Source organism: Catharus ustulatus, chromosome 3 (assembly GCF_009819885.2).
Source record: "Catharus ustulatus isolate bCatUst1 chromosome 3, bCatUst1.pri.v2, whole genome shotgun sequence".
NCBI classification, from domain to species: domain Eukaryota; kingdom Metazoa; phylum Chordata; class Aves; order Passeriformes; family Turdidae; genus Catharus; species Catharus ustulatus.
Genome location: NC_046223.1, coordinates 4,898,979 through 4,921,508, shown reverse-complemented (window position 1 = coordinate 4,921,508; position 22,530 = coordinate 4,898,979). Strand labels below are relative to the sequence as shown.

Below are 22,530 nucleotides of genomic sequence, written 5' to 3'. Positions count from 1 at the left end.
CGATGATGTCCCCATGCCTGCAGGGGGCGCTGTGGCGTGGGGCCTCTCCCTCACAGAAATGGCGGGCAGCCTGAGGAGCAAAAATGGACTGCAGCAGGAACCTCAGAGCAGCAGCTGGCACTGCAGGGCAGGCTCACCTGGGGGAGCAAGCAAGAGGTAGCAGAAACTCCTGCGGGGGCAGCTGTGGCAGGGGTTGTGAAGTGTCCTGGCAGGCAGGGGGTGCATGGCTGCAGTGTAGTAAAAATGGCAGAACAGTGCCAGAGAAATGGTGGGGCCGGGCAGGGGCTGCCCAGCTCCCAAATACAGCCAGGAGAGGCTCCCTTGGGAACGGGGAGGGGCTTGGAGTCCCCAGGGTTTCCTGTGAGGCCTTAAAAGGATACACCTTGGGTAGTACAAGAGCCTGGCCAGGGCTACACCCAGGATGGATCCAAGATGGATCCCACTCACAAGTTTTTACACTTTTATAAGTTTTGGTCTATTTACATATTGGTGGTTAATTGTCCAGTTACATCAGGTCACAAAGCTCCATCGTCCTTGTTCACTCCCTTCACTTTGCAGTTGTTTATGCTTTTTGGGTAATGGTTGTCCTGGATTCTCAAGCTGGAAAAGGATTGTTGTATCTAACTGCCCTGTGAAGAGAACCTACCAACACTTAATATGAAATTCGGAGTCCCACACCAAGTCAGCACAGAATTTGTGAAATATGAAAGCTTAAACTAAAGGCATCAATAGCAAGGAGTCTGAGACCTTTTCCTGTGATGTGAGCCCATGGAAGCAGCTGAGGCAAGGAAGAGCTCAGCTGGACACTGAACTTCAGGCTGTTTTTTGCTGGTTTTAACCACTCTCCATGCTCGCTTTAATTCTTTTGTCTAGCTTTTGGCTGCTTAGCTGCTCTGCTCACTCACTTTGGAGTTCTGTCCAGCCTTTCGCTGGTTTTTGAGACTCTACTGGCACACTGTTTGTCTCCCCCATTCTACATCTGGCTAAGTCAGATCACGTCGCGGTCACCGGGTATAACATTGACTGGAGCCGTGATCAGACACAAATGACATGACTCTCTGTGATCCATGTGACAAAAAGCCTCTATTGTTCTGAGCCCTCCTTTAATAGAGGGTCTGGATTTCCTGGGCATTCACATGTTTGATTTTGGGTGTCCCTGCAATAAAGAAGGCAGGGAAAAAACACCTGGAAAAATGAAGCAGAGCAAAGGTGGAACATTTGGATGATCAATTTGTTCCCTATAACTATCAGCCAAGTGAATTCAGGGGTCATCTACTGGGGAATGCAAAGCTTCTTTTACTTCCAGCGTCTGGTGCCATTGTTTGTGTCCCACCACTTTATTTGTTGTGAAGAGAAATAAACAAAATCCCCAACCAACAAGTTGCAACCCAGAAGTAAGTGGGAATTACAGAAATAAAGGCCTTGAAAAGTCGCTTTGGAAAGCGGCTGCTTCCTAGGTAGTGTCAAACCCTCAGGCCTGGCCTGCCCAGGCCCAAGGCTGGCTGCCCTTGGGAAGGGAGGGGAAAGGGATGGAGTTGGGGTGGGGTTCTGTGGCCATGGAAACGAGAGAACCACGGGTGGCACGTCACAAAGGGGCAGCCCCACGCTGGGGCTGTGAAGGTTGTGACTGACACAGACACAGCAGCAGGAGACGCGTCTGGCTCTGCCTGTCTGCCTGACTGCTGCCATTGGAGTCACCCACCTTTGTTCTAGGGCTGGGAGCCAAGCTCCTATCACTGTCTACTCCAAGAGAGTTTCCAAATCCAACCCCAGATACTTCTGTGAGACAGAAGCATGGGTTCAAATATGGACTTTACTGGAAAAGGAAACACCACAAAAGGAAAAGGTGAGGACAGTAAGGAGCTGAAAGGCCTGAGCCAAACAGAGAAAAAATCCCATCAGCTTTCAGGGAAAATTGGTCCATGGTGGTAATTTCCAGCTCTGTATCAGGGTTGGCAGGTGACAACTACAGGGGATAGTGCAAGGACACTCATGGCATCACAGTTTACTCTTCTTCTTCCTTTTTGACAGTAGCCAAATCACTCATACTGTCAGCCAGGACAGGGACTCTGGCCACAGCTGACCACAAATCACACATGGTCATGAGATGCAAGTTGTGTTTCTTACTTTGCCATCAATGTTGAGTCTAACTACAGATAAATTTTCTGTTTTACCTCTGCCTGGTGATTGGTTCCAACACTGAGGATGATATTAAAGCAATATAAAAACAGCAGCAAGGCCTGCCTGTATGGTGAGACGCCTTTGTGGTTTGCTGAAATAGCATTCACAACTGTGGGGGTCTTCCTGGGTACTGACAAAAGGCCAATGTCAAGAAGGAATCTTTTTTCACCGCTTATCATTGGAGCCTTACACCTTTACCTTCAGTTTTCGTAACTCAACAGTGTTCAAAGGAGTTACACACAGGGTACTTCCATGAAAAATAAAAACCAAAGAAATTTTCTCAAAAATTCAAAATTCAATCTAGTACCTCAACCAATGTACATGGTGGGATAAAGGTGGGAGTTAATCTAATCCACTTGCTCCCTTATGAGCATGGCTCAGCATCACACAGAGGTAAGGTGGGAGCTGGGCCGCTCTCTGGAGGGTGGAAAGGTCTTGTGCCAGCATGGAGAACCTGCGCACATTGGCAGGGAACAGCTCTGCCCTGCAGGTTCCCCCTGCCATGAGCTGTGCTGCTGCCAGTGCCCCGTGGAGCTGTAGGGCTGCTGAGCTGTGGGGCAGGGAGAGGAGCAGGAGGCTGCATGTGCAGCTGAGCCATTGCTGGAAAGCACAGGCCTCTGGGCTCCCTGCTGTCCCAGGGCAGCCCAGAGGCCAGGGTGTTTCCCTGGGAGCTCTGTGCAAGTGGGTCAGAGTGTTGCCAGGCCTGCCTCAAGTGGCTTCTGGCAGGAGCATGTTTCCCTGTGCAGTTATTTAGAAGTTTTCTTGAAATACATCCCATGAAATATGGAGATTCAAATGCTTTAGGTTTGCATTGCGGCATATGTTACATTTTATGTCTCCACTTTGCAGGTCTGACTGGCTGCCCTCTTGCCCAGAGGTTTGCCCTGGCAAATCCCTCTAGGCTCTGTCTCTCCAAGCCATTCGTTTCCATCTGGAAGAGCTTTCCTTCTACCAAGCCAAACAAGACGAGTACTGGAGAGCAAGAAAATGGGAAAAATGGCACTGGCTATGATGATGAAAGTAGAAACAACCAGGAGCAGAGTTCAATGGGAAAAGGACATAAGGTGAGGAGACCAAGCTAAGTTCTGAGTGGTAGATTTTCAGTTTATGTGCTGTAGGCAGAGCTCAGAGACCCTTTCCTGTGATGTGATCCCACGGAACCAGCTGAGTCAAGGAAGAGCTTCTGCTTCAGGTTGTCTTTGCAATAGGTGAGCTCTGGCATGGCTCTATCCAGAGGGTGCCCTGGGGAGAGCAGCCCAGAGCCCAGCCACATGATTGCCTTTGCAGCAGGGCCAGCACCTGCAGTTGTTTTGGGTTTGCCGTGGGGTGCAGGAGGAGGCAGATGAGCAACAGCTTTGGTAAACAGAATGTCCCATCAAAGTCTTGTGTACTTCATTTCAGTCTTGCTGACAAAGAACCCAGTATATTCCTGACAGAATCTGATCCTTTCACTAGAGTTTGAACAGGTCCTGATTTGGCTCTTTAGCTGTGCCAGAAATGATGGGATAGTAAGGAATGGTGTGCATCTGCCCCTGCTGCCTCCACTCCCCTTTGCAGCCATGGAATGGGGGGCCCTGGAGCAATTTGGGCGGGCAGAGAGCTTCCAGAGAGCAGCAGGGCTGGGAGTTCTGATGAAATTCCTAATGCCAGTGAGCCTGAGATAATGGAGATGTGGAAGCTGGAGAGCACTGAGCATCAAGGGAGCTCAGGAGCTTCTGGGCTGAAATGCTGCTGGGGAAGTGTAAGAGGGCAGGGCAGCAACAGTAGAAATGAGGGGCTTTAGAAAAGCAGGTTTAGACATCCTGCAGACTGACTGTGTGGGGACTTGGCTGGAGAGCCTCACCAACTGTGAGGTGCATAATGGGCAGGGAGAGACTAGTGATCTATACTCAGTTCCATGCCATGTAGTGGGCAAGTGGAGGCAGTGGAACACCAGAAAAATCTTGATTCCAAACATGTGAATTCCAGCCAGGAATGTAGCCACATTTGCAGAGTAGTGAGCACAAGGAGAGAGCTGGCAAATCTAGGACATGGACTCTCCCTCACCACTTTCCTTGCCACTCCACATCCTGGGTCAAGATTCCCCATGTGTTTCACTTATCTTTTCCTGCCAGGTCCCATTTAAAAGCATGGCTAAATGTCTTGAGTCATGAATAGGGCAGGCTGGATACTTGATCTCAGCACGGTGTTCTAATTTTTCCAGGATTCCTTGCTGTATCCCAGTGGTGGGGTTATGAAGAAGGGGTCACTGGGACTGCCTTTGATCCCCCCTATACGCAAGGCAGAAAGTCCCCATGTTGGCAGTGCTGCAGGGTCTCTGCACAGCTCTCTGCAGCTGGATGTCCAGGAGCCCCAGGAGATGAGGTAAACCAAGGTGTCTGCCGCTCCAGTGTGCTGTTCTGCTCGTTCTTCCCATCTCGTGAGGTTCTTTTGCACAGTCAGCTCTCCCATGCATTTAGGCAAACCTCTGTGTATTCATCATTTTGCCCATCTCTGATGATGCAGCTCAATGTCAAACCCCAAAATGTATGCCCCAAGAGCAGAGGTGGTGGTGGGGAAGAGGAGTTAGGGCTTAGAAGCATCTCAAGATGGGTCCTCTGCTGGGCTTGGCACTTGATTCCCTCTGTAATGTTTGTGGTGTCATTTGGGAACTGTATTGCATGGGTCTGGACACTGCATGTCATGGAATACTGTGATCCTTCACAGTCTAATTCAGCCCCCACAAACGTGTTCGGAGAAATATTGGCTGCAGAAGAGGTGTGTGCTAATTGCAGTGCTGCTTCTTTTAATTTTAACACTGGGTGATGTTGTTCATGTGCTAAAATTTCCTTTGTTGTAAAGAGAAATAAAAACAACCAACACAATCCTACCTGAACTCAGTGGTGGTTACAGATAGAAAGTCCAATAAAACAGGGTGAGTGTAATTGCCACATTCTAGAGACCACTGTGAGTTACCAACTGTTTGGAAGGAAAGGGATCCCAAAGTAAATGTAAGGCATAATTTCTCTGTGCCTGGACCTCCACTGTGAAATGAAATCCCAGATGAATTTTGGGGTATAGATGTAGAATCTAATCAATGTTTAATGCTGAGACCTGGGATGTAAATAAAAAAAGAGCAAGGTGCTAGAGAAAAGTTATTGGACTGTACCTAAGAGAAAGATATTGGTTGGGATATGTGTGAGAAAATGTAGCTGTCAAGCTTATCCAAGAGATAAAGGGAGGTTAAATAACAGGAAAGAAGGAGTCAGGGAAATATCATTCCAATTGAAATGGTTAGGTAGGGCTTTTAAAGAGCAATTCTAAATACCCTTGCCTAGCAACTGAGTTGGAAAAAGCCATTTTTGTCTTGAAAGAGCAAGGAGGTGGAATATCCTTCTCAGGACACAGCAGTGCTCGGCACAAATGGAACACCAGACTGGCCCCAGTGTAAGGCACAAGCAGGCAAAGTCAAGCTTTGGCAGCAGTACCAAAGTAGCTGCTCTCCATACAGACTCATGTCTCAGCTTAGCAGCTCTTGCTGCTTCTGAGAGGCTGTAGGAGCCACTGGGATCCAAAAGGAGAGACAGCAGAATTGCGGAGTTAGGATGCAAGTTGAAAAATGCCTGCTGTGTTTCAACTGAAGCTTGGCCAGCTCTGTCTGAGTGCAGCAACTGAAAGCTTAAGGGCAATTAATCAGCTTTGCATCTTGTTGGGTTGATGTGTTGCGTTTCCTGCTTCATCAGAGTGACCGAGCGAGGAAGGTTTGCCTCCTTTCATGCTACACCTCTTCCCTCCCTTGTCTTTCTCCCTCCTCATATGTTCTTTTGTCTTCCATTTTCTCAAGGTCGAGATCCAGCAGCCAAAGCAAAGAGAAGATGTCTGAACATGCAGGTAGGTACAGGGCATGTCTGTCCTAACATGACCATTGGAATTTTGACTCAAAGGTGACATTTTGAAAGCTTGGTTAAAACCATCCTTTTAAGAATTTCTTTAAATTCATTTCACCTCCGTGATGGGCTCATTGGCTCTCCCAGAGCCCAGTGCCTGGGAGTGTGCTCTGGTGGTGCAGAGAAAATTCCTCCATTGTGAAATGTTGAATGACAGGAGCTGGAGTGAGACCTTGGGGTCCTGGAAATGCAGCCCAGGCAAAGGAAACATTCCTCTCCATCCTGCCCATGCCTTTTATCTCCCTGCAGTTTTTCTTGTGTTACAATTAGTAGAGAAAAAGAAGGCATTTAGCATGAAATGAGAAATGTTCCCACTCCTTCCCCCTACCCTTGAAAGAGAAAACATTTCCTTGGGGCAGTTTGTGAGCTGAAGCCTTTCAGATCTGAAGGAGATTCATGGACATTGCCTGGTTTTGCACAGGGAGAAATAGGGAAACCTCCTGTGACAGAAAGTCCTTGTGAGTTTTCCACTTAAGGAGAAGGAGACTTCCAAATGGATGCAGCCTATTCAGGGTATGAGTTTGCCATCGTTTGACAGAACAAGCCCAAAGCCACCTATGATAGGTTGACAGTGCCAAACCTCTTGCCGGACTCTCTGTGTCTGTGTCAGTGTTGCAGGCTGAGGCTTGGGGAGGAGATGCCTTCTGACTTGTACCTCCATCCCTGCCTTGCCTGGTCCCTGACAAGTAGAATTGTGGCATCTGTGTCAGCCAATGATTTTGAATTGAAGGTTGCAAAGAAAGTCTGCTGTTATTCCTTTGCTGTCTCTGGCTTTGTCATGATAGAGATGAAATTTGAAGAAATAATTTTGTTGATGCCAAAAATAGGATCATATCATCTGGTCCCTTTGCTCAGGATTATGTCTGCCAAATCCCGAGTGCAGCCCCTTTAGAATGACTCCTTAATTTTTGATATGCAGGGGGAATTCTTAATGCAGCTAGGCAGAAGTATTGCTCAGGAAGTAAGTTGACTTTATTGCTGGACTCTTACTGGACTTGAATTTTCCTCTCTCACTTAAACTTTCTTGTCTCTTTTTTGTAAATAACGAAAATATTCTACAGCAGAAAAAAACCCAGTTTTAAGACTGATATTCCTCTCTTTCTGCATGGCTGCCCTATGACTGCATCCTGTGCAAAGCCATGTGAAGATTGATTAGTTCTCTGCATTTTAACAACTCTGCAGGAGAGTATTTTAAAATGACCTGCCCTCGACTATTTTCACTAAGAAAATTTTGAATTGTCAGTATTAAGAAAAGACTAGAAATGTTTTGATGCAGGTGATGTAGAAAAGAAAGCATGCAGTAAACCAATGGAAGAATGAAGCACAGCAAAAGTGACAATTTGCAATTGGATGCCCAATTTGTTCCCTACAGGTTTGGACTCCTTTGAATATTCAGGACATGTAATGGGGAGTGTAAAGCTTCTTTTACTTCTAACATGGGCTGCCCTGGTTCATGTGTCAGGACCTCCTTGGTTGAGGACAAATAAAAGCAAGCAAAAAACCCTGCCCTGAGCTAAGTGGGAAAGGCCATGAAAAGTAGCGTTGGAAAGCAATTGCTACCTAGGTATTATTGTGAAATTCTGGAGACCCTTGTAGGCTGCCACCTGTTCCAAAGGGATGTAAAAGCAGTAGATGGGAGCAAGGAATAGAAGCTCTCTTACCTGGCTTGCCAGCTCCATACTGTTCAGACGAATTATACTGATTGTGGTTTCTTGAAAAATAAAATCAAAGAAATTTTCTCGATAATTCAAAATCCCCTTGCATGTCTCTAGCTCTAGATGGATTGATTGTAAAGGTGGGGGTTCACCTAATTCACTTGCTCCCTTGTGAGCATGTCTCAGGCTCACACAGAAGTAAGTTGGAGGCTGCGCCGCTCTCTGGAGGGCGGAAAGGTCTTGTGCCAGCATGGAGAACCTGCGCACATTGGCAGGGAACAGCTCTGCCCTGCAGGTGCCCCCTGCCATGAGCTGTGCTGCTGCCAGTGCCCCATGGAGCTGTAGGGCTGCTGAGCTGTGGGGCAGGGAGAGGAGCAGGAGGCTGCATGTGCAGCTGAGCCATTGCTGGAAAGCACAGGGCTCTGGGCTCCTTGCTGTCCCAGGGTGTTTCCCTGGGATCTCTGCAAGTGGGTCAGGGTGTGCCCCTGGCCTGCCTCAAGTGGTTGCTGGCAGGAGCATGTTTCCCTGGGCAGCTATTTAGAAGTTTTCTTGAAATACATCCCATGAAATATGGAGCTTCAAATGCTTTAGGTTTGCATTGCGGCATATGTTTCATTTCATGTCTCAACTTTGCAGGTCTGACGGGCTGCCCTCTTGCTCAGAGGTTTGCCCTGGCAAATCCCTCTAGGCACCATCTCTCCAAGCCATTCGTTTCCCTATGGAAGAGCTTTCCTTCTAACAAGCCAAACAAGATGCGCACTGGAGAGCAAGAAGATGGGAAAAATGGCACTGACTATGATGATGAAAGTAGAAACAACCAGGAGCAGAGTTCAATGGGAAAAGGACATAAGGTGAGGAGACCAAGCTAAGTTCTGCGCGATAGATTTTCAGTTTATTTGCTGTAGGCAGAGCTCAGTGACCTTTTCCTGTGATGTGATCCCATGGAAGCAACTGAGGCAAGGAAGAGCTCAGCTGGACACTTCTGCTTCAGGTTGTCTTTGCAATGGGTGTGTAGCGCAGACTTCATATCTGCGGCGTGTATCAATAGCAGGAGAGATCCTTGAATGCTTTCTGGGCTCTGTTTTACCTTCTCCTCTCTCTTACGGATGAGAAAACCCCAACAAGAAGTCAGATGTCCAATCTGACCAAGTAATAATTCTACATTTATTAACCTATGGGTATCTGTGAACCATGTCTCTGTCATGGTGTAGTTTTCTGTCACCTGTGTCTGCTTGGGAAGAACAACTTGTGTACTGGAACACACAGTCCTGCAAAGTCAGTTCCCAGTTGTCTCTGTACTTGAGTTATACAGGCATGACCTTCTGCAAAATTGCCTCTGATGCTCTTTCTAGAGTTCATCAGCTTCTGGGCATCTGTGTGCTCTGGCATGGCTCTATCCAGAGGGTGCCCTGGGGAGTGCAGCCCAGAGCCCAGCCACATGATTGCCTTTGCAGCAGGGCCAGCACCTGCAATTGTTTTGGGTTTGCCGTGGGGTGCAGGAGGAGGCAGATGAACAACAGCTTTGGTAAACAGAATGTCCCATCAAAGTCTTGTGTACTTCATTTCAGTCTTGCTGACAAAGAACCCAGTATATTCCTGACAGAATCTGGTCCTTTCACTGGAGTTTGAACAGGTCCTGATTTGACTCTTTAGCTGTGCCAGAAATGATGGGATAGTAAGGAATGGTGTGCATCTGCCCCTGCTGCCTCCACTCCCCTTTGCAGCCATGGCATGGGGGCCCTGGAGCAACTTGGGCAGGCAGAGAGCTTCTAGAGAGCAGCAAGGCAGGGAGTTCTCCTGATCTTTCTAAATACCAGTGAGCCTGAGATGAGGGAGGTGTGAGAGCTGGAGAGCCCTGAGCATCAAGGGAGCTCAGGAGCTTCTGGGCTGAAATGCTGCTGAGGAAGTGTAAGAGGGAAGGGCAGCAACAGTAGAAATGAGGGGCTTTTGAAAAGCAGGTTTAGACATCCTGCAGACTGACTGTGTGGGGACTTGGCTGGAGAGCCTCACCAACTGTGAGGTGCATAATGGGCAGGGAGAGACTACTGATCTATACCCAGTTCCATGCCATGTAATGGGCAAGTGGAGGCAGTGGAACACCAGAAAAATCTTGATTCCAAACATGTGAATTCCAGCCAGGAAGGTAGCCACGTTTGCAGAGAAGTGAGCACAAGGAGAGAGCTGGCAAATCTGGGACATGGACTCTCCCTCACCACTTCCCTTTCCACTCCCCATCCTGGGCCAAGATTCCCCATGTGTTTCACTTATCTTTTCCTGCCAGGTCCCATTTAAAAGCATGGCTAAATGTCTTGAGTCATGAATAGGGCAGGCTGGATGCTTGATCTCAGCACGGTGTTCTAATTTTTCCAGGATTCCTTGCTGTATCCCAGTGGTGGGGTTATGAAGATGGGGTCACTGGGACTGCCTTTGATCCCCCCTATACGCAAGGCAGAAAGTCCCCATGTTGGCAGTGCTGCAGGGTCTCTGCACAGCTCTCTGCAGCTGGATGTCCAGAAGCCCCAGGAGATGAGGTAAGCCAAGGTGTCTGACGCTCCGGTGTGCTGTTCTGCTCGTTCTTCCCATCTCGTGAGGTTCTTTTGCACAGTCAGCTCTCCCATGCATTTAGGCAAACCTCTGTGTATTCATCATTTTGCCCATCTCTGATGATGCAGCTCAATGTCAAACCCCAAAATGTATGCCCCAAGAGCAGAGGTGGTGGTGGGGAAGAGGAGTTAGGGCTTAGAAGCATCTCAAGATGGGTCCTCTGCTGGGCTTGGCACTTGATTCCCTCTGTAATGTTTGTGGTGTCATTTGGGAACTGTATTGCATGGGTCTGGACACTGCATGTCATGGAATACTGTGATCCTTCACAGTCTAATTCAGCCCCCACAAACGTGTTCGGAGAAATATTGGCTGCAGAAGAGGTGTGTGCTAATTGCAGTGCTGCTTCTTTTAATTTTAACACTGGGTGACGTTGTTTATGTGCTAAAATTTCCTTTGTTGTAAAGAGAAATAAAAACAACCAACACAATCCTACCTGAACTCAGTGGAGGTTACAGATAGAAAGTCCAATAAAACAGGGTGAGTGTAATTGCCACATTCTAGAGACCACTGTGAGTTACCAACTGTTTGGAAGGAAAGGGATCCCAAAGTAAATGTAAGGCATAATTTCTCTGTGCCTGGACCTCCACTGTGAAATGAAATCCCAGATGAATTATGGGGTATAGATGTAGAATCTCATCAATGTTTAATGCTGAGGCCTGGGATGTAAATTAAAAAAGGGCAAGGTGCTAGAGAAAAGTTATTGGACTGTACCTAAGAGAAAGATATTGGTTGGGATATGTGTGAGAAAATGTAGCTGTCAAGCTTATCCAAGAGATAAAGGGAGGTTAAATAACAGGAAAGAAGGAGTCAGGGAAATATCATTCCAATTGAAATGGTTAGGTAGGGCTTTTAAAGTGCAATTCTAAATACCCTTGCCTACCAGCTGAGTTGGAAAAAAACATTTTTGTCTTGAAAGGGCAAGGAGGTGGAATATCCTTCTCAGGACACAGCAGTGCTGGAGCACAAGGAGCACTAGACTGGCCCCAGTGTAAGGCACAAGCAGGCAAAGTCAAGCTTTGGCAGCAGTACCAAAGTAGCTGCTCTCCATACAGACTCGTGTCTCAGCTTAGCAGCTCTTGCTGCTTCAGAGAGGCTGTAGGAGCCACTGGGCTCCAAAAGGAGAGACAGTAGAATTGGGGAGTTAGGATGCAAGTTGAAAAATGCCTGCTGTGTTTCAACTGAAGCTTGGCCAGCTCTGTCTGAGTGCAGCAACTGAAAGCTTAAGGGCAATTAATCAGCTTTGCATCTTGTTGGGTTGATGTGTTGCATTTCCTGCTTCATCAGAGTGACCGAGCGAGGAAGGTTTGCCTCCTTTCATGCTACACCTCTTCCCTCCTTTTTCTTTCTCCCTCCTCATATGTTCTTTTGTCTTCCATTTTCTCAAGGTCGAGATCCAGCAGCCAAAGCAAAGAGAAGATGTCTGAACATGCAGGTAGGTACAGGGCATGTCTGTCCTAAAATGACCATTGGAATTTTGACTGAAAGGTGACATTTTGAAAGCTTGGTTAAAACCATCCTTTTAAGAATTTCTTTAAATTCATTTCAACTCCTTGATGGACTCAGTGGACTCTCCCAGAGCCCAGTGCCTGGGAGTGCGCTCTGGTGGTGCAGAGAAAATTCCTCCATTGTGAAATGTTGAATGGCAGGAGCTGGAGTGAGACCTTGGGGTCCTGGAAATGCAGCCCAGGCAAAGGAAACATTCCTCTCCATCCTGCCCATGCCTTTTATCTCCCTGCAGTTTTTCTTGTGTTACAATTAGTAGAGAAAAAGAAGGCATTTAGCATGAAATGAGAAATGTTCCCACTCCTTCCCCCTACCCTTGAAGGAAAGAATGTTTCCTTGGGGCAGTTTGTGAGCTGAAGCCTTTCAGATCTGAAGGAGATTCATGGACATTGCCTGGTTTTGCACAGGGAGAAATAGGGAAACCTCCTGTGACAGAAAGTCCTTGTGAGTTTTCCACTTAAGGAGAAGGAGACTTCCAAATGGATGCAGCCTATTCAGGGTCTGAGTTTGCCATCGTTTGACAGAACAAGCCCAAAGCCACCTATGGCAGGTTGACAGTGCCAAACCTCTTGCCGGACTCTCTGTGTCTGTGTCAGTGTTGCAGGCTGAGGCTTGGGGAGGAGATGCCTTCTGACTTGTACCTCCATCCCTGCCTTGCCTGGTCCCTGACAAGTAGAATTGTGCCATCTGTGTCAGCCAATGATTTTGAATTGAAAGTTGCAAAGAAAGTCTTCTGTTATTCCTTTGCTGTCTCTGGCTTTGTCATGATAGAGATGAAGTTTGAAGAAATAATTTTGTTGATGCCAAAAATAGGATCATATCACCTGGTCCCTTCACTCAGGATTATTTCTGCCAAATCTCGAGTAGATCACCTTTGGAATGACTCCTTAATTGTTGATATGCAGGGGGAATGCTTAATGCAGCTAGGCAGAAGTATTGCTCAGTAAGTAACGTGACTTTATTGCTGGACTCTTACTGGACTAGAAATTTCCTATCTCGCTTAACCTTACTTGTCTCTTTTTTGTAACTAACGAAAATATTCTACAGGAGAAATGCCTTTTAAGACTGATATTCCTCTCTTTCTGCATGACTTTCTTACGTCTGTATCCTACGCAAAGCCATGTGAATATTAATTAGTTCTCTGCATTTTAACAACTCTGCAGGAGAGTATTTTAAAATGGCCTGCCCTCGACTATTTTCACTAAGAAAATTTTGAATTGTCAGTATTAAGAAAAGACTAGAAATGTTTTGATGCAGGTGATGTATGTCTTGGCCTTCGATGTCTGTGTAGAAAAGAAAGCATGGAGTAAACCAATGGAAGAATGAAGCAGAGCAGAGTGACAATTTGCAATTGGATGCCCAATTTGTTCCCTACAGGTTTGGGCTCCTTTGAATATTCAGGACATGTAATGGGGAGTGTAAAGCTTCTTTTACTTCTAACATGGGCTGCCCTGGTTCATGTGTCAGGACCTCCTTGGTTGAAGACAAATAAAAGCAAGCAAAAACCCCCGCCCTGAACTAAGTGGGAAAGGCCATGAAAAGTAGCGTTGGAAAGCAATTGCTACCTAGGTATAATTGTGAAATTCTGGAGACCCTTGTAGGCTGCCACCTGTTCCAAAGGGATCTGAAAGAAGTAGATGGGAACTGAGCAACACCTAAGCAAAGGAGTAGAAGCTCTCTTACCTGGCTTAGCAGCTCCATATGTTCAGAGGAATTATAGTGATGTTAGTTTCATGAAAAATAAAAACAAACCAATTTTTCTCGATAATTCAAAATCCCCTTGGATGTCTCTAGCTCTAGATGGATTGATTGTAAAGGTGGGGGTTCACCTAATTCACTTGCTCCCTTGTGAGCATGTCTCAGGCTCACACAGAAGTAAGTTGGAGGCTGCGCCGCTCTCTGGAGGGGGGAAAGGTCTTGTGCCAGCATGGAGAACCTGTGCACATTGGCAGGGAACAGCTCTGCCCTGCAGGTGCCCCCTGCCATGAGCTGTGCTGCTGCCAGTGCCCCATGGAGCTGTAGGGCTGCTGAGCTGTGGGGCAGGGAGAGGAGCAGGAGGCTGCATGTGCAGCTGAGCCATTGCTGGAGAGCACAGGGCTCTGGGCTCCCTGCTCTCCCAGGGCAGCCCAGAGGCCAGTGTGTTTCCCTGGGAGCTCTGTGCAAGTGGGTCAGGGTGTGCCCCTGGCCTGCCTCAAGTGGTTGCTGGCAGCAGCATGTTTCCCTGGGCAGCTATTTAGAAGTTTTCTTGAAATACATCCCATGAAATATGGAGCTTCAAATGCTTTAGGTTTGCATTGCGGCATATGTTACATTTTATGTCTCCACTTTGCAGGTCTGACTGGCTACACTCTCGCCAAGAGGTCTGCCCTGGAAAATCCCTCTAGTCCCACCAAGCCATTGGTTTCCATTTGGAAGAGCTCTCCTTCTACCGAGCCAAACAAGACGGGCACTGGAGAGCAAGAAAATGGGAAAAATGGCACTGGCTATGATGATGAAAGTAGAAACAACCAGGAGCAGAGTTCAATGGGAAAAGGACATAAGGTGAGGAGACCAAGCTAAGTTCTGAGCGGTAGATTTTCAGTTTATTTGCTGTAGGCAGAACTCAGTGACCTTTTCCTGTGATGTGATCCCATGGAAGCAACTGAGGCGAGGAAGAGCTCAACTGGACACTTCTGCTTCAGGTTGCCTTTGCAATGGGTGTGTAGCACAGACTTCATATCTGCGGCGTGTATCAATAGCAGGAGAGATCCTTGAATGCTTTTCGGGCTCTGTTTTACCTTCTCCTCTCTCTTACGGATGAGAAAACCCCAACAAGAAGTCAGATGTCCAATCTGACCAAGTAATTCTTCTACATTTATTAACCTATGGGTATCTGTGAACCATGTCTCTGACATGGTGTTGTTTTCTGTCACCTGTGTCTGCTAGGGAAGAAAAACTTGTTTACTGGAACACACAGTCCTGCAAAGTCAGTTCCCAGTTGTCTCAGTACTTGAGTTATACAGCCATGGCCTTCTGCTAAATTGCCTCTGATGCTCTTTCTAGAGTTCATCAGCTTCTGGGCATCTGTGTGCTCTGGCACGGCTTTATCCAGAGGGTGCCCTGGGGAGTGCAGCCCAGAGCCCAGCCACACGATTGCCTTTGCAGCAGGGCCAGCACCTGCAGTTGTTTTGGGTTTGCCGTGGGGTGCAGGAGGAGGCAGATGAACAACAGCTTTGGTAAACAGAATGTCCCATCAAAGTCTTGTGTACTTCATTTCAGTCTTGCTGACAAAGAACCCAGTATATTCCTGACAGAATCTGGTCCTTTCATTGGAGTTTGAACAGGTCCTGATTTGACTCTTTAGCTGTGCCAGAAATGATGGGATAGTAAGGAATGGTGTGCATCTGCCCCTGCTGCCTCCACTCCCCTTTGCAGCCATGGCATGGGGGCCCTGGAGCAACTTGGGCAGGCAGAGAGCTTCTAGAGAGCAGCAAGACAGGGAGTTCTCCTGATCTTTCTAAATACCAGTGAGCCTGAGATGATGGAGGTGTGAGAGCTGGAGAGCCCTGAGCATCAAGGGAGCTCAGGAGCTTCTGGGCTGAAATGCTGCTGAGGAAGTGTAAGAGGGAAGGGCAGCAACAGAAGAAATGAGGGACTTTAGAAAAGCAGGTTTAGACATCCTGCAGACTGACTTTGTGGGGACTTGAGTGGAGAGCCTCACCAACTGTGAGGTGCATAATGGGCAGGGAGAGACTACTGATCTATACTCAGTTCCATGCCATGCAAAGGGCAAGTGGAGGCAGTGGAACCCCAGAAAAATCTTGATTCCAAACATGTGAATTCCAGCCGGGAATGTAGCCACATTTGCAGAGAAGTGAGCACAAGGCAAATCTAGGACATGGACTCTCCCTCACCACTTCCCTTTCCACTCCCCATCCTGGACCAAGATTCCCCATGCGTTTCACTTATCTTTTCCTGCCAGGTCCCAGTTAAAAGCATGGCTAAATGTCTTGAGTCATGAATAGGACAGGCTGGATGCTTGATCTCAGCACGGTGTTCTAATTTTTCCAGGATTCCTTGCTGTATCCCAGTGGTGGGGTTATGAAGAAGGGGTCACTGGGACTGCCTTTGATCCCCCCTATACGCAAGGCAGAAAGTCCCCATGTTGGCAGTGCTGCAGGGTCTCTGCACAGCTCTCTGCAGCTGGATGTCCAGGAGCCTCAGGAGATGAGGTAAGCCAAGGTGTCTGCCGCTCCAGTGTGCTGTTCTGCTCGTTCTTCCCATCTCGTGAGGTTCTTTTGCACAGTCAGCTCTCCCATGCATTTAGGCAAACCTCTGTGTACTCATCATTTTGCCCATCTCTGATGATGCAGCTCAATGTCAAACCCCAAAATGTATGCCCCAAGAGCAGAGGTGGTGGTGGGGAAGAGGAGTTAGGGCTTAGAAGCATCTCAAGATGGGTCTTCTGCTGGACTTGGCACTTGATTCCCTCTGAATTATTTGTGGTGTCATTTGGGAACTGTATTGCATGCGTCTGGACACTGCATATCACGGAATACTTCACAGTCTAATTCAGCCCCCACAAACGTGTTCGGAGAAATATTGGCTGCAGAAGAGGTGTGTGCTAATTTCAGTGCTGCTTCTTTTAATTTTAACACTGGGTGACGTTGTTCATGTGCCAACATTTCCTTTGTTGTAAAGAGAAATAAAAACAATCAACAAAACCCAAACCTGAACTCAGTGGTGGTTACAGATAGACAGGCCATGAAAACAGTCTTTGGAAAGCAATTACTTGCTGGGTGTATTTGCCGCATTCTGGAGACCACTGTGAGTTCCAACAGTTTGGAAGGAAAGGGATCCCAAAGTAAATATAAGGTGTAATTTCTCTGTGTCTGGGCCTCCACTGTGAAATAAAATCCCAGAAAATTCTGGGATATAGTAGTATAATAAGATCAATGTTTACTATTGAGGCCTGGGATTAAATCAAAGAGGACAAAGTGCTAGGGAGGAGTTCAAGGCATGTGCCCAATGGAAAGATATTGGTTGGGATATGTGTGAGAAAATGTAGCTGTCAAGCTTATCCAAGAGATAAAGGGAGGTTAAATAACAGGAAAGAAGGAGTCAGGGAAATATCATTCCAATTGAAATGGTTAGGTAGGGCTTTTAAAGTGCAATTCTAAATACCCTTGCTTAGCAGGTGAATTGGAAAAAGCCATTTTTGTCTTGAAAGGACAAGGAGGTGGAATATCCTTCTCAGGACACAGCAGTGCTCGGCACAAATGGAACACCAGACTGGACCCAGTGTATGGCACAAGCAGGCAAAGTCAAGCTTTGGCAGCAGTACCAAAGTAGCTGCTCTCCATACAGACTCATGTCTCAGCTTAGCAGCTCTTGCTGCTTCTGAGAGGCTGTAGGAGCCACTGGGATCCAAAAGGAGAGACAGCAGAATTGCGGAGTTAGGATGCAAGTTGAAGAATGCCTGCGGTGTTTCAGCTGAAGCTTGACCAGCTCTGTCTGAGTGCAGCAACTGAAAGCTTAAGGGCAATTAATCAGCTTTGCATCTTGTTGGGTTGATGTGTTGCATTTCCTACTTCATCAGAGTGACCGAGCGAGGAAGGTTTGCCTCCTTTCATGCTACACCTCTTCCCTCCCTTGTCTTTCTCCCTCCTCATATGTTCTTTTGTCTTCCATTTTCTCAAGGTCGAGATCCAGCAGCCAAAGCAAAGAGAAGATGTCTGAACATGCAGGTAGGTACAGGGCATGTCTGTCCTAAAATGACCATTGGAATTTTGACTCAAAGGTGACATTTTAATAGCTTGGTTAAAACCATCCTTTTAAGAATTTCTTTAAATTCATTTCAACTCCTTGATGGACTCATTGGCTCTCCAAGAGCCCAGTGCCTGGGAGTGTGCTCTGGTGGTGCAGAGAAAATTCCTCCAGTGTGAAATGTTGAATGGCAGGAGCTGGAGTGAGACCTTGGGGTCCTGGAAATGCAGCCCAGGCAAAGGAAACATTCCTCTCCATCCTGCCCATGCCTTTTATCTCCCTGCAGTTTTTCTTGTGTTACAATTAGTAGAGAAAAAGAAGGTATTTAGCATGAAATGAGAAATGTTCCCACTCCTTCCCCCTACCCTTGAAGGAAAGAATGTTTCCTTGGGGCAGTTTGTGAGCTGAACCCTTTCAGATCTGAAGGAGATTCATGGACATTGCCTGGTTTTGCACAGGGAGAAATAGGGAAACCTCCTGTGACAGAAAGTCCTTGTGAGTTTTCCACTTAAGGAGAAGGAGACTTCCAAATGGATGCAGCCTATTCAGGGTATGAGTTTGCCATCGTTTGACAGAACAAGCCCAAAGCCACCTATGGCAGGTTGACAGTGCCAAACCTCTTGCCGGACTCTCTGTGTCTGTGTCAGTGTTGCAGGCTGAGGCTTGGGGAGGAGATGCCTTCTGACTTGTACCTCCATCCCTGCCTTGCCTGGTCCCTGACAAGTAGAATTGTGCCAGAGAAAATGTGCATCTGTGTCAGCCAATGATTTTGAATTGAAAGTTGCAAAGAAAGTGTCCTGTTGTTCCTTTGCTGTCTCTGACTTTGTCATGATAGAGATGAAGTTTGAAGAAATAATTTTGTTGATGCCAAAAATAGGATCATATCACCTGGTCCCTTCGCTCAGGATTATTTCTGCCAAATCTCGAGTATATCACCTTTGGAATGACTCCTTAATTGTTGATATGCAGGGGGAATGCTTAATGCAACTAGGCAGAAGTATTGGTCAGTAAGTAACGTGACTTTATTGCTGGACTCTTACTGGACTCGAAATTTCCTATCTCACTTAACCTTACTTGCCTCTTTTTTGTAACTAACAAAAATATTCTACAGGAGAAATGCCTTTTAAGACTGATATTCCTCTCTTTCTGCATGACTGTCTTACGTCTGTATCCTGTGCAAAGCCATGTGAAGATTGATTAGTTCTCTGCATTTTAACAACTCTGCAGGAGAGTATTTTAAAATGACCTGCCCTCGACTATTTTCACTAAGAAAATTTTGAATTGTCAGTATTAAGAAAAGACTAGAAATGTTTTGATGCAGGTGATGTATGTCTTGGCCTTTGATGTCTGTGTAGAAAAGAAAGCATGGAGTAAACCAATGGAAGAATGAAGCACAGCAAAAGTGACAATTTGCAATTGGATGCCCAATTTGTTCCCTACAGGTTTGGGCTCCTTTGAATATTCAGGACACGTAATGGGGAGTGCAAAGCTTCTTTTACTTCTAACATGGGCTGCCCTGGTTCATGTGTCAGGACCTCCTTGGTTGAAGACAAATAAAAGCAAGCAAAAACCCCGCCCTGAACTAAGTGGGAAAGGCCATGAACAGTAGCGTTGGAAAGCAATTGCTACCTAGGTATAATTGTGAAATTCGGGAGACCCTTGTAGGCTGCCATCTCTTCCAAAGGGATCTGAAAGAAGTAGATGGGAACTGAGCAACACCTAAGCAAAGGAGTAGAAGCTCTCTTACCTGGCTTAGCAACTCCATATGTTCAGAGGAATTATAGTGATGTTAGATTCATGAAAAATAAAAACAAACCAATTTTTATCGATAATTCAAAATCCCCTTGGATGTCTCTAGCTCTAGATGGATTGATTGTAAAGGTGGGGGTTCAGCTAATTCACTTGCTCCCTTGTGAGCATGTCTCAGGCTCACACAGAAGTAAGTTGGAGGCTGCGCCGCTCTCTGGTGGGAGGAAAGGTCTTGTGCCAGCCTGGAGAACCTGCGCACATTGGCAGGGAACAGCTCTCCCTGCAGGTGCCCCCTGCCATGAGCTGTGCTGCTGCCAGTGCCCCGGGGAGCTGTAGGGCTGCTGAGCTGTGGGGCAGGGAGAGGAGCAGGAGGCTGCATGTGCAGCTGAGCCATTGCTGGAGAGCACAGGGCTCTGGGCTCCTTGCTGTCCCAGGACAGCCCAGAGGCCAGGGTGTTTCCCTGGGAGCTCTGTGCAAGTGGGTCAGGGTGTGCCCCTGACCTGCCTCAAGTGGCTGCTGGCAGGAGCATGTTTCCCTGGGCAGTTATTTAGAAGTTTTCTTGAAATACATCCCATGAAATATGGAGCTTCAAATGCTTTAGGTTTACATTGCGGCATATGTTACATTTTATGTCTCCACTTTGCAGGTCTGACTGACTACACTCTCGCCAAGAGCTCTGCCCTGGCAAATCCCTCTAGTCTCTCCAAGCCATTCGTTTCCATTTGGAAAAGATCTTCTTCTGCGAAGCCAAACAAGACGGGCACTGGAGAGCAAGAAAATGGGAAAAATGGCACTGGCTATGATGATGGAAGTAGAAACAACCAGGAGCAGAGTTCAATGGGAAAAGGACATAAGGTGAGTAGACCAAGCTAAGTTCTGCGCGGTAGATTTTCAGTTTATGTGCTGTAGGCAGAGCTCAGAGACCTTTTCCTGTGATGTGATCCCGTGGAAGCAACTGAGGCAAGGAAGAGCTCAGCTGGACACTTCTGCTTCAGGTTGTCTTTGCAATGGGTGTGTAGCACAGACTTCATATCTGCGGCGTGTATCAATAGCAGGAGAGATCCTTGAATGCTTTCTGGGCTCTATTTTACCTTCTCCTCTCTCTTATGGATGAGAAAACCCCAACAACAAGTCAGATGTCCAATCTGACCAAGTATTCTTCTACATTTAGTAACCTATGGGTATCTGTGAACCATGTCTCTGTCATGGTGTTGTTTTCTGTCACCTGTGTCTGCTTGGGAAGAACAACTTCTTTGCTGGAACACACAGTCCTGCAAAGTCAGTTCCCAGTGTTCTCAGTACTTGAGTTATACAGCCATGGCCCTCTGCAAAATTGCCTCTGATGCTCTTTCTAGAGTTCATCAGCTTCTGGGCATCTGTGTGCTCTGGCATGGCTTTATCCAGAGGGTGCCCTGGGGAGAGCAGCCCAGAGCCCAGCCACACAATTGCCTTTGCAGCAGGGCCAGCACCTGCAGTTGTTTTGGGTTTGCCATGGGGTGCAGGAGGAGGCAGATGAACAACAGCTTTGGTAAACAGAATGTCCCATCCAAGTCTTGTGTACTTCATTTCAGTCTTGCTGACAAAGAACCCAGTATATTCCTGACAGAATCTGATCCTTTCACTGGAGTTTGAACAGGTCCTGATTTGGCTCTTTAGCTGTGCCAGAAATGATGGGATAGTAAGGAATGGTGTGCATCTGCCCCTGCTGCCTCCACTCCCCTTTGCAGCCATGGCATGGGGGGCCCTGGAGCAACTTGGGTGGGCAGAGAGATTCCAGAGAGCAGCAGGGCAGGGAGTTCTCCTGATCTTTCTAAATGCCAGTGAGCCTGAGATGATGGAGGTGTGAGAGCTGGAGAGCCCTGAGCATCAAGGGAGCTCAGGAACTTCTGGGCTGAAATGCTGCTGGGGAAGTGTAAGAGGGAAGGGCAGCAACAGAAGAAATGAGGGGCTTTAGAAAAGCAGGTTTAGACATCCTGCAGACTGACTTTGTAGGGACTTGACTGGAGATCCTCACCAACTGTGAGGTGCATAATGGGCAGGGAGAGACTACTGATCTATACTCAGTTCCATGCCATGTAAAGGACAAGGGGAGGCAGTGGAACCCCAGAAAAATCTTGATTCCAAACATGTGAATTCCAGCCAGGAAGGTAGCCACATTTGCTGAGAAGTGAGCACAAGGAGAGAGGTGGCAAATCTGGGACATGGACTCTCCCTCACCACTTCCCTTTCCACTCCACATCCTGGGCCAAGTTTCCCCATGCGTTTCACTTGTCTTTTCCTGCCAGGTTCCAGTTAAAAGCATGACTAAATGTCTTGAGTCATGATTAGGGCAGGCTGGATGCTTGATCTCAGCATGGTGTTCTAATTTTTCCAGGCTTCCTTGCTGTATCCCAATGGTGGGGATATGAAGAAGGGGTCACTGGGACTGCCTTTGATCCCCCCTATACGCAAGGCAGAAAGTCCCCATGTTGGCAGTGCTGCAGGGTCTCTGCACAGCTCTCTGCAGCTGGATGTCCAGGAGCCCCAGGAGATGAGGTAAGCCAAGGTGTCTGACGCTCCAGTGTGCTGTTCTGCTCGTTCTTCCCGTCTCGTGAGGTTCTTTTGCACAGTCAGCTCTCCCATGCATTTAGGCAAACCTCTGTGTATTCATCGATTTGCCCATCTCTGATGATGCAGCTCAATGTCAAACCCCAAAATGTATGCCCTAGGAGCAGAGGTGGTGGTGGGGAAGAGGAGTTAGGGCTTAGAAGCATCTCAAGATGGGTCCTCTGCTGGGCTTGGCACTTGATTCCCTCTGTAATGTTTGTGATGTCATTTGGGAACTGTATTGCATGGGTCTGGACACTGCATGTCATGGAATACTGTGATCCTTCACGGTCTAATTCAGCCCCCACAAACGTGTTAGGAGAAATATTGGCTGCAGAAGAGGTGTGTGCTAATTTCAGTGCTGCTTCTTTTAATTTTAACACTGGGTGACGTTGTTCATGTGCTAAAATTTCCTTTGTTGTAAAGAGAAATATAAACAACCAACACATTCCAACCCTGAACTCAGTGGTGGTTACAGATAGAAAGTCCAATAAAACAGGGTGAGTGTAATTGCCACATTCTAGAGACCACTGTGAGTTGCCAACTGTTTGGAAGGAAAGGGATCCCAAAGTAAATGTAAG

At 47.2% G+C, this 22,530-nt stretch overlaps 1 protein-coding gene across 1 annotated transcript in view; it reads left to right on the top strand.

The window, feature by feature from the left end:
- Positions 1-8,514: 8,514 nt before the first annotated feature.
- Positions 8,515-22,530, top strand: part of LOC116994711 (TOG array regulator of axonemal microtubules protein 2-like) — a 41,373-nt gene continuing 27,357 nt past the window's right edge. Inside the window, 8 exon segments of the mRNA XM_033056616.1 lie at positions 8,515-8,613; positions 10,133-10,293; positions 11,752-11,798; positions 14,202-14,410; positions 15,920-16,080; positions 17,549-17,595; positions 20,010-20,218; positions 22,376-22,449. Of these exon segments, the coding sequence (XP_032912507.1) occupies positions 8,515-8,613; positions 10,133-10,293; positions 11,752-11,798; positions 14,202-14,410; positions 15,920-16,080; positions 17,549-17,595; positions 20,010-20,218; positions 22,376-22,449 (1,007 nt within the window).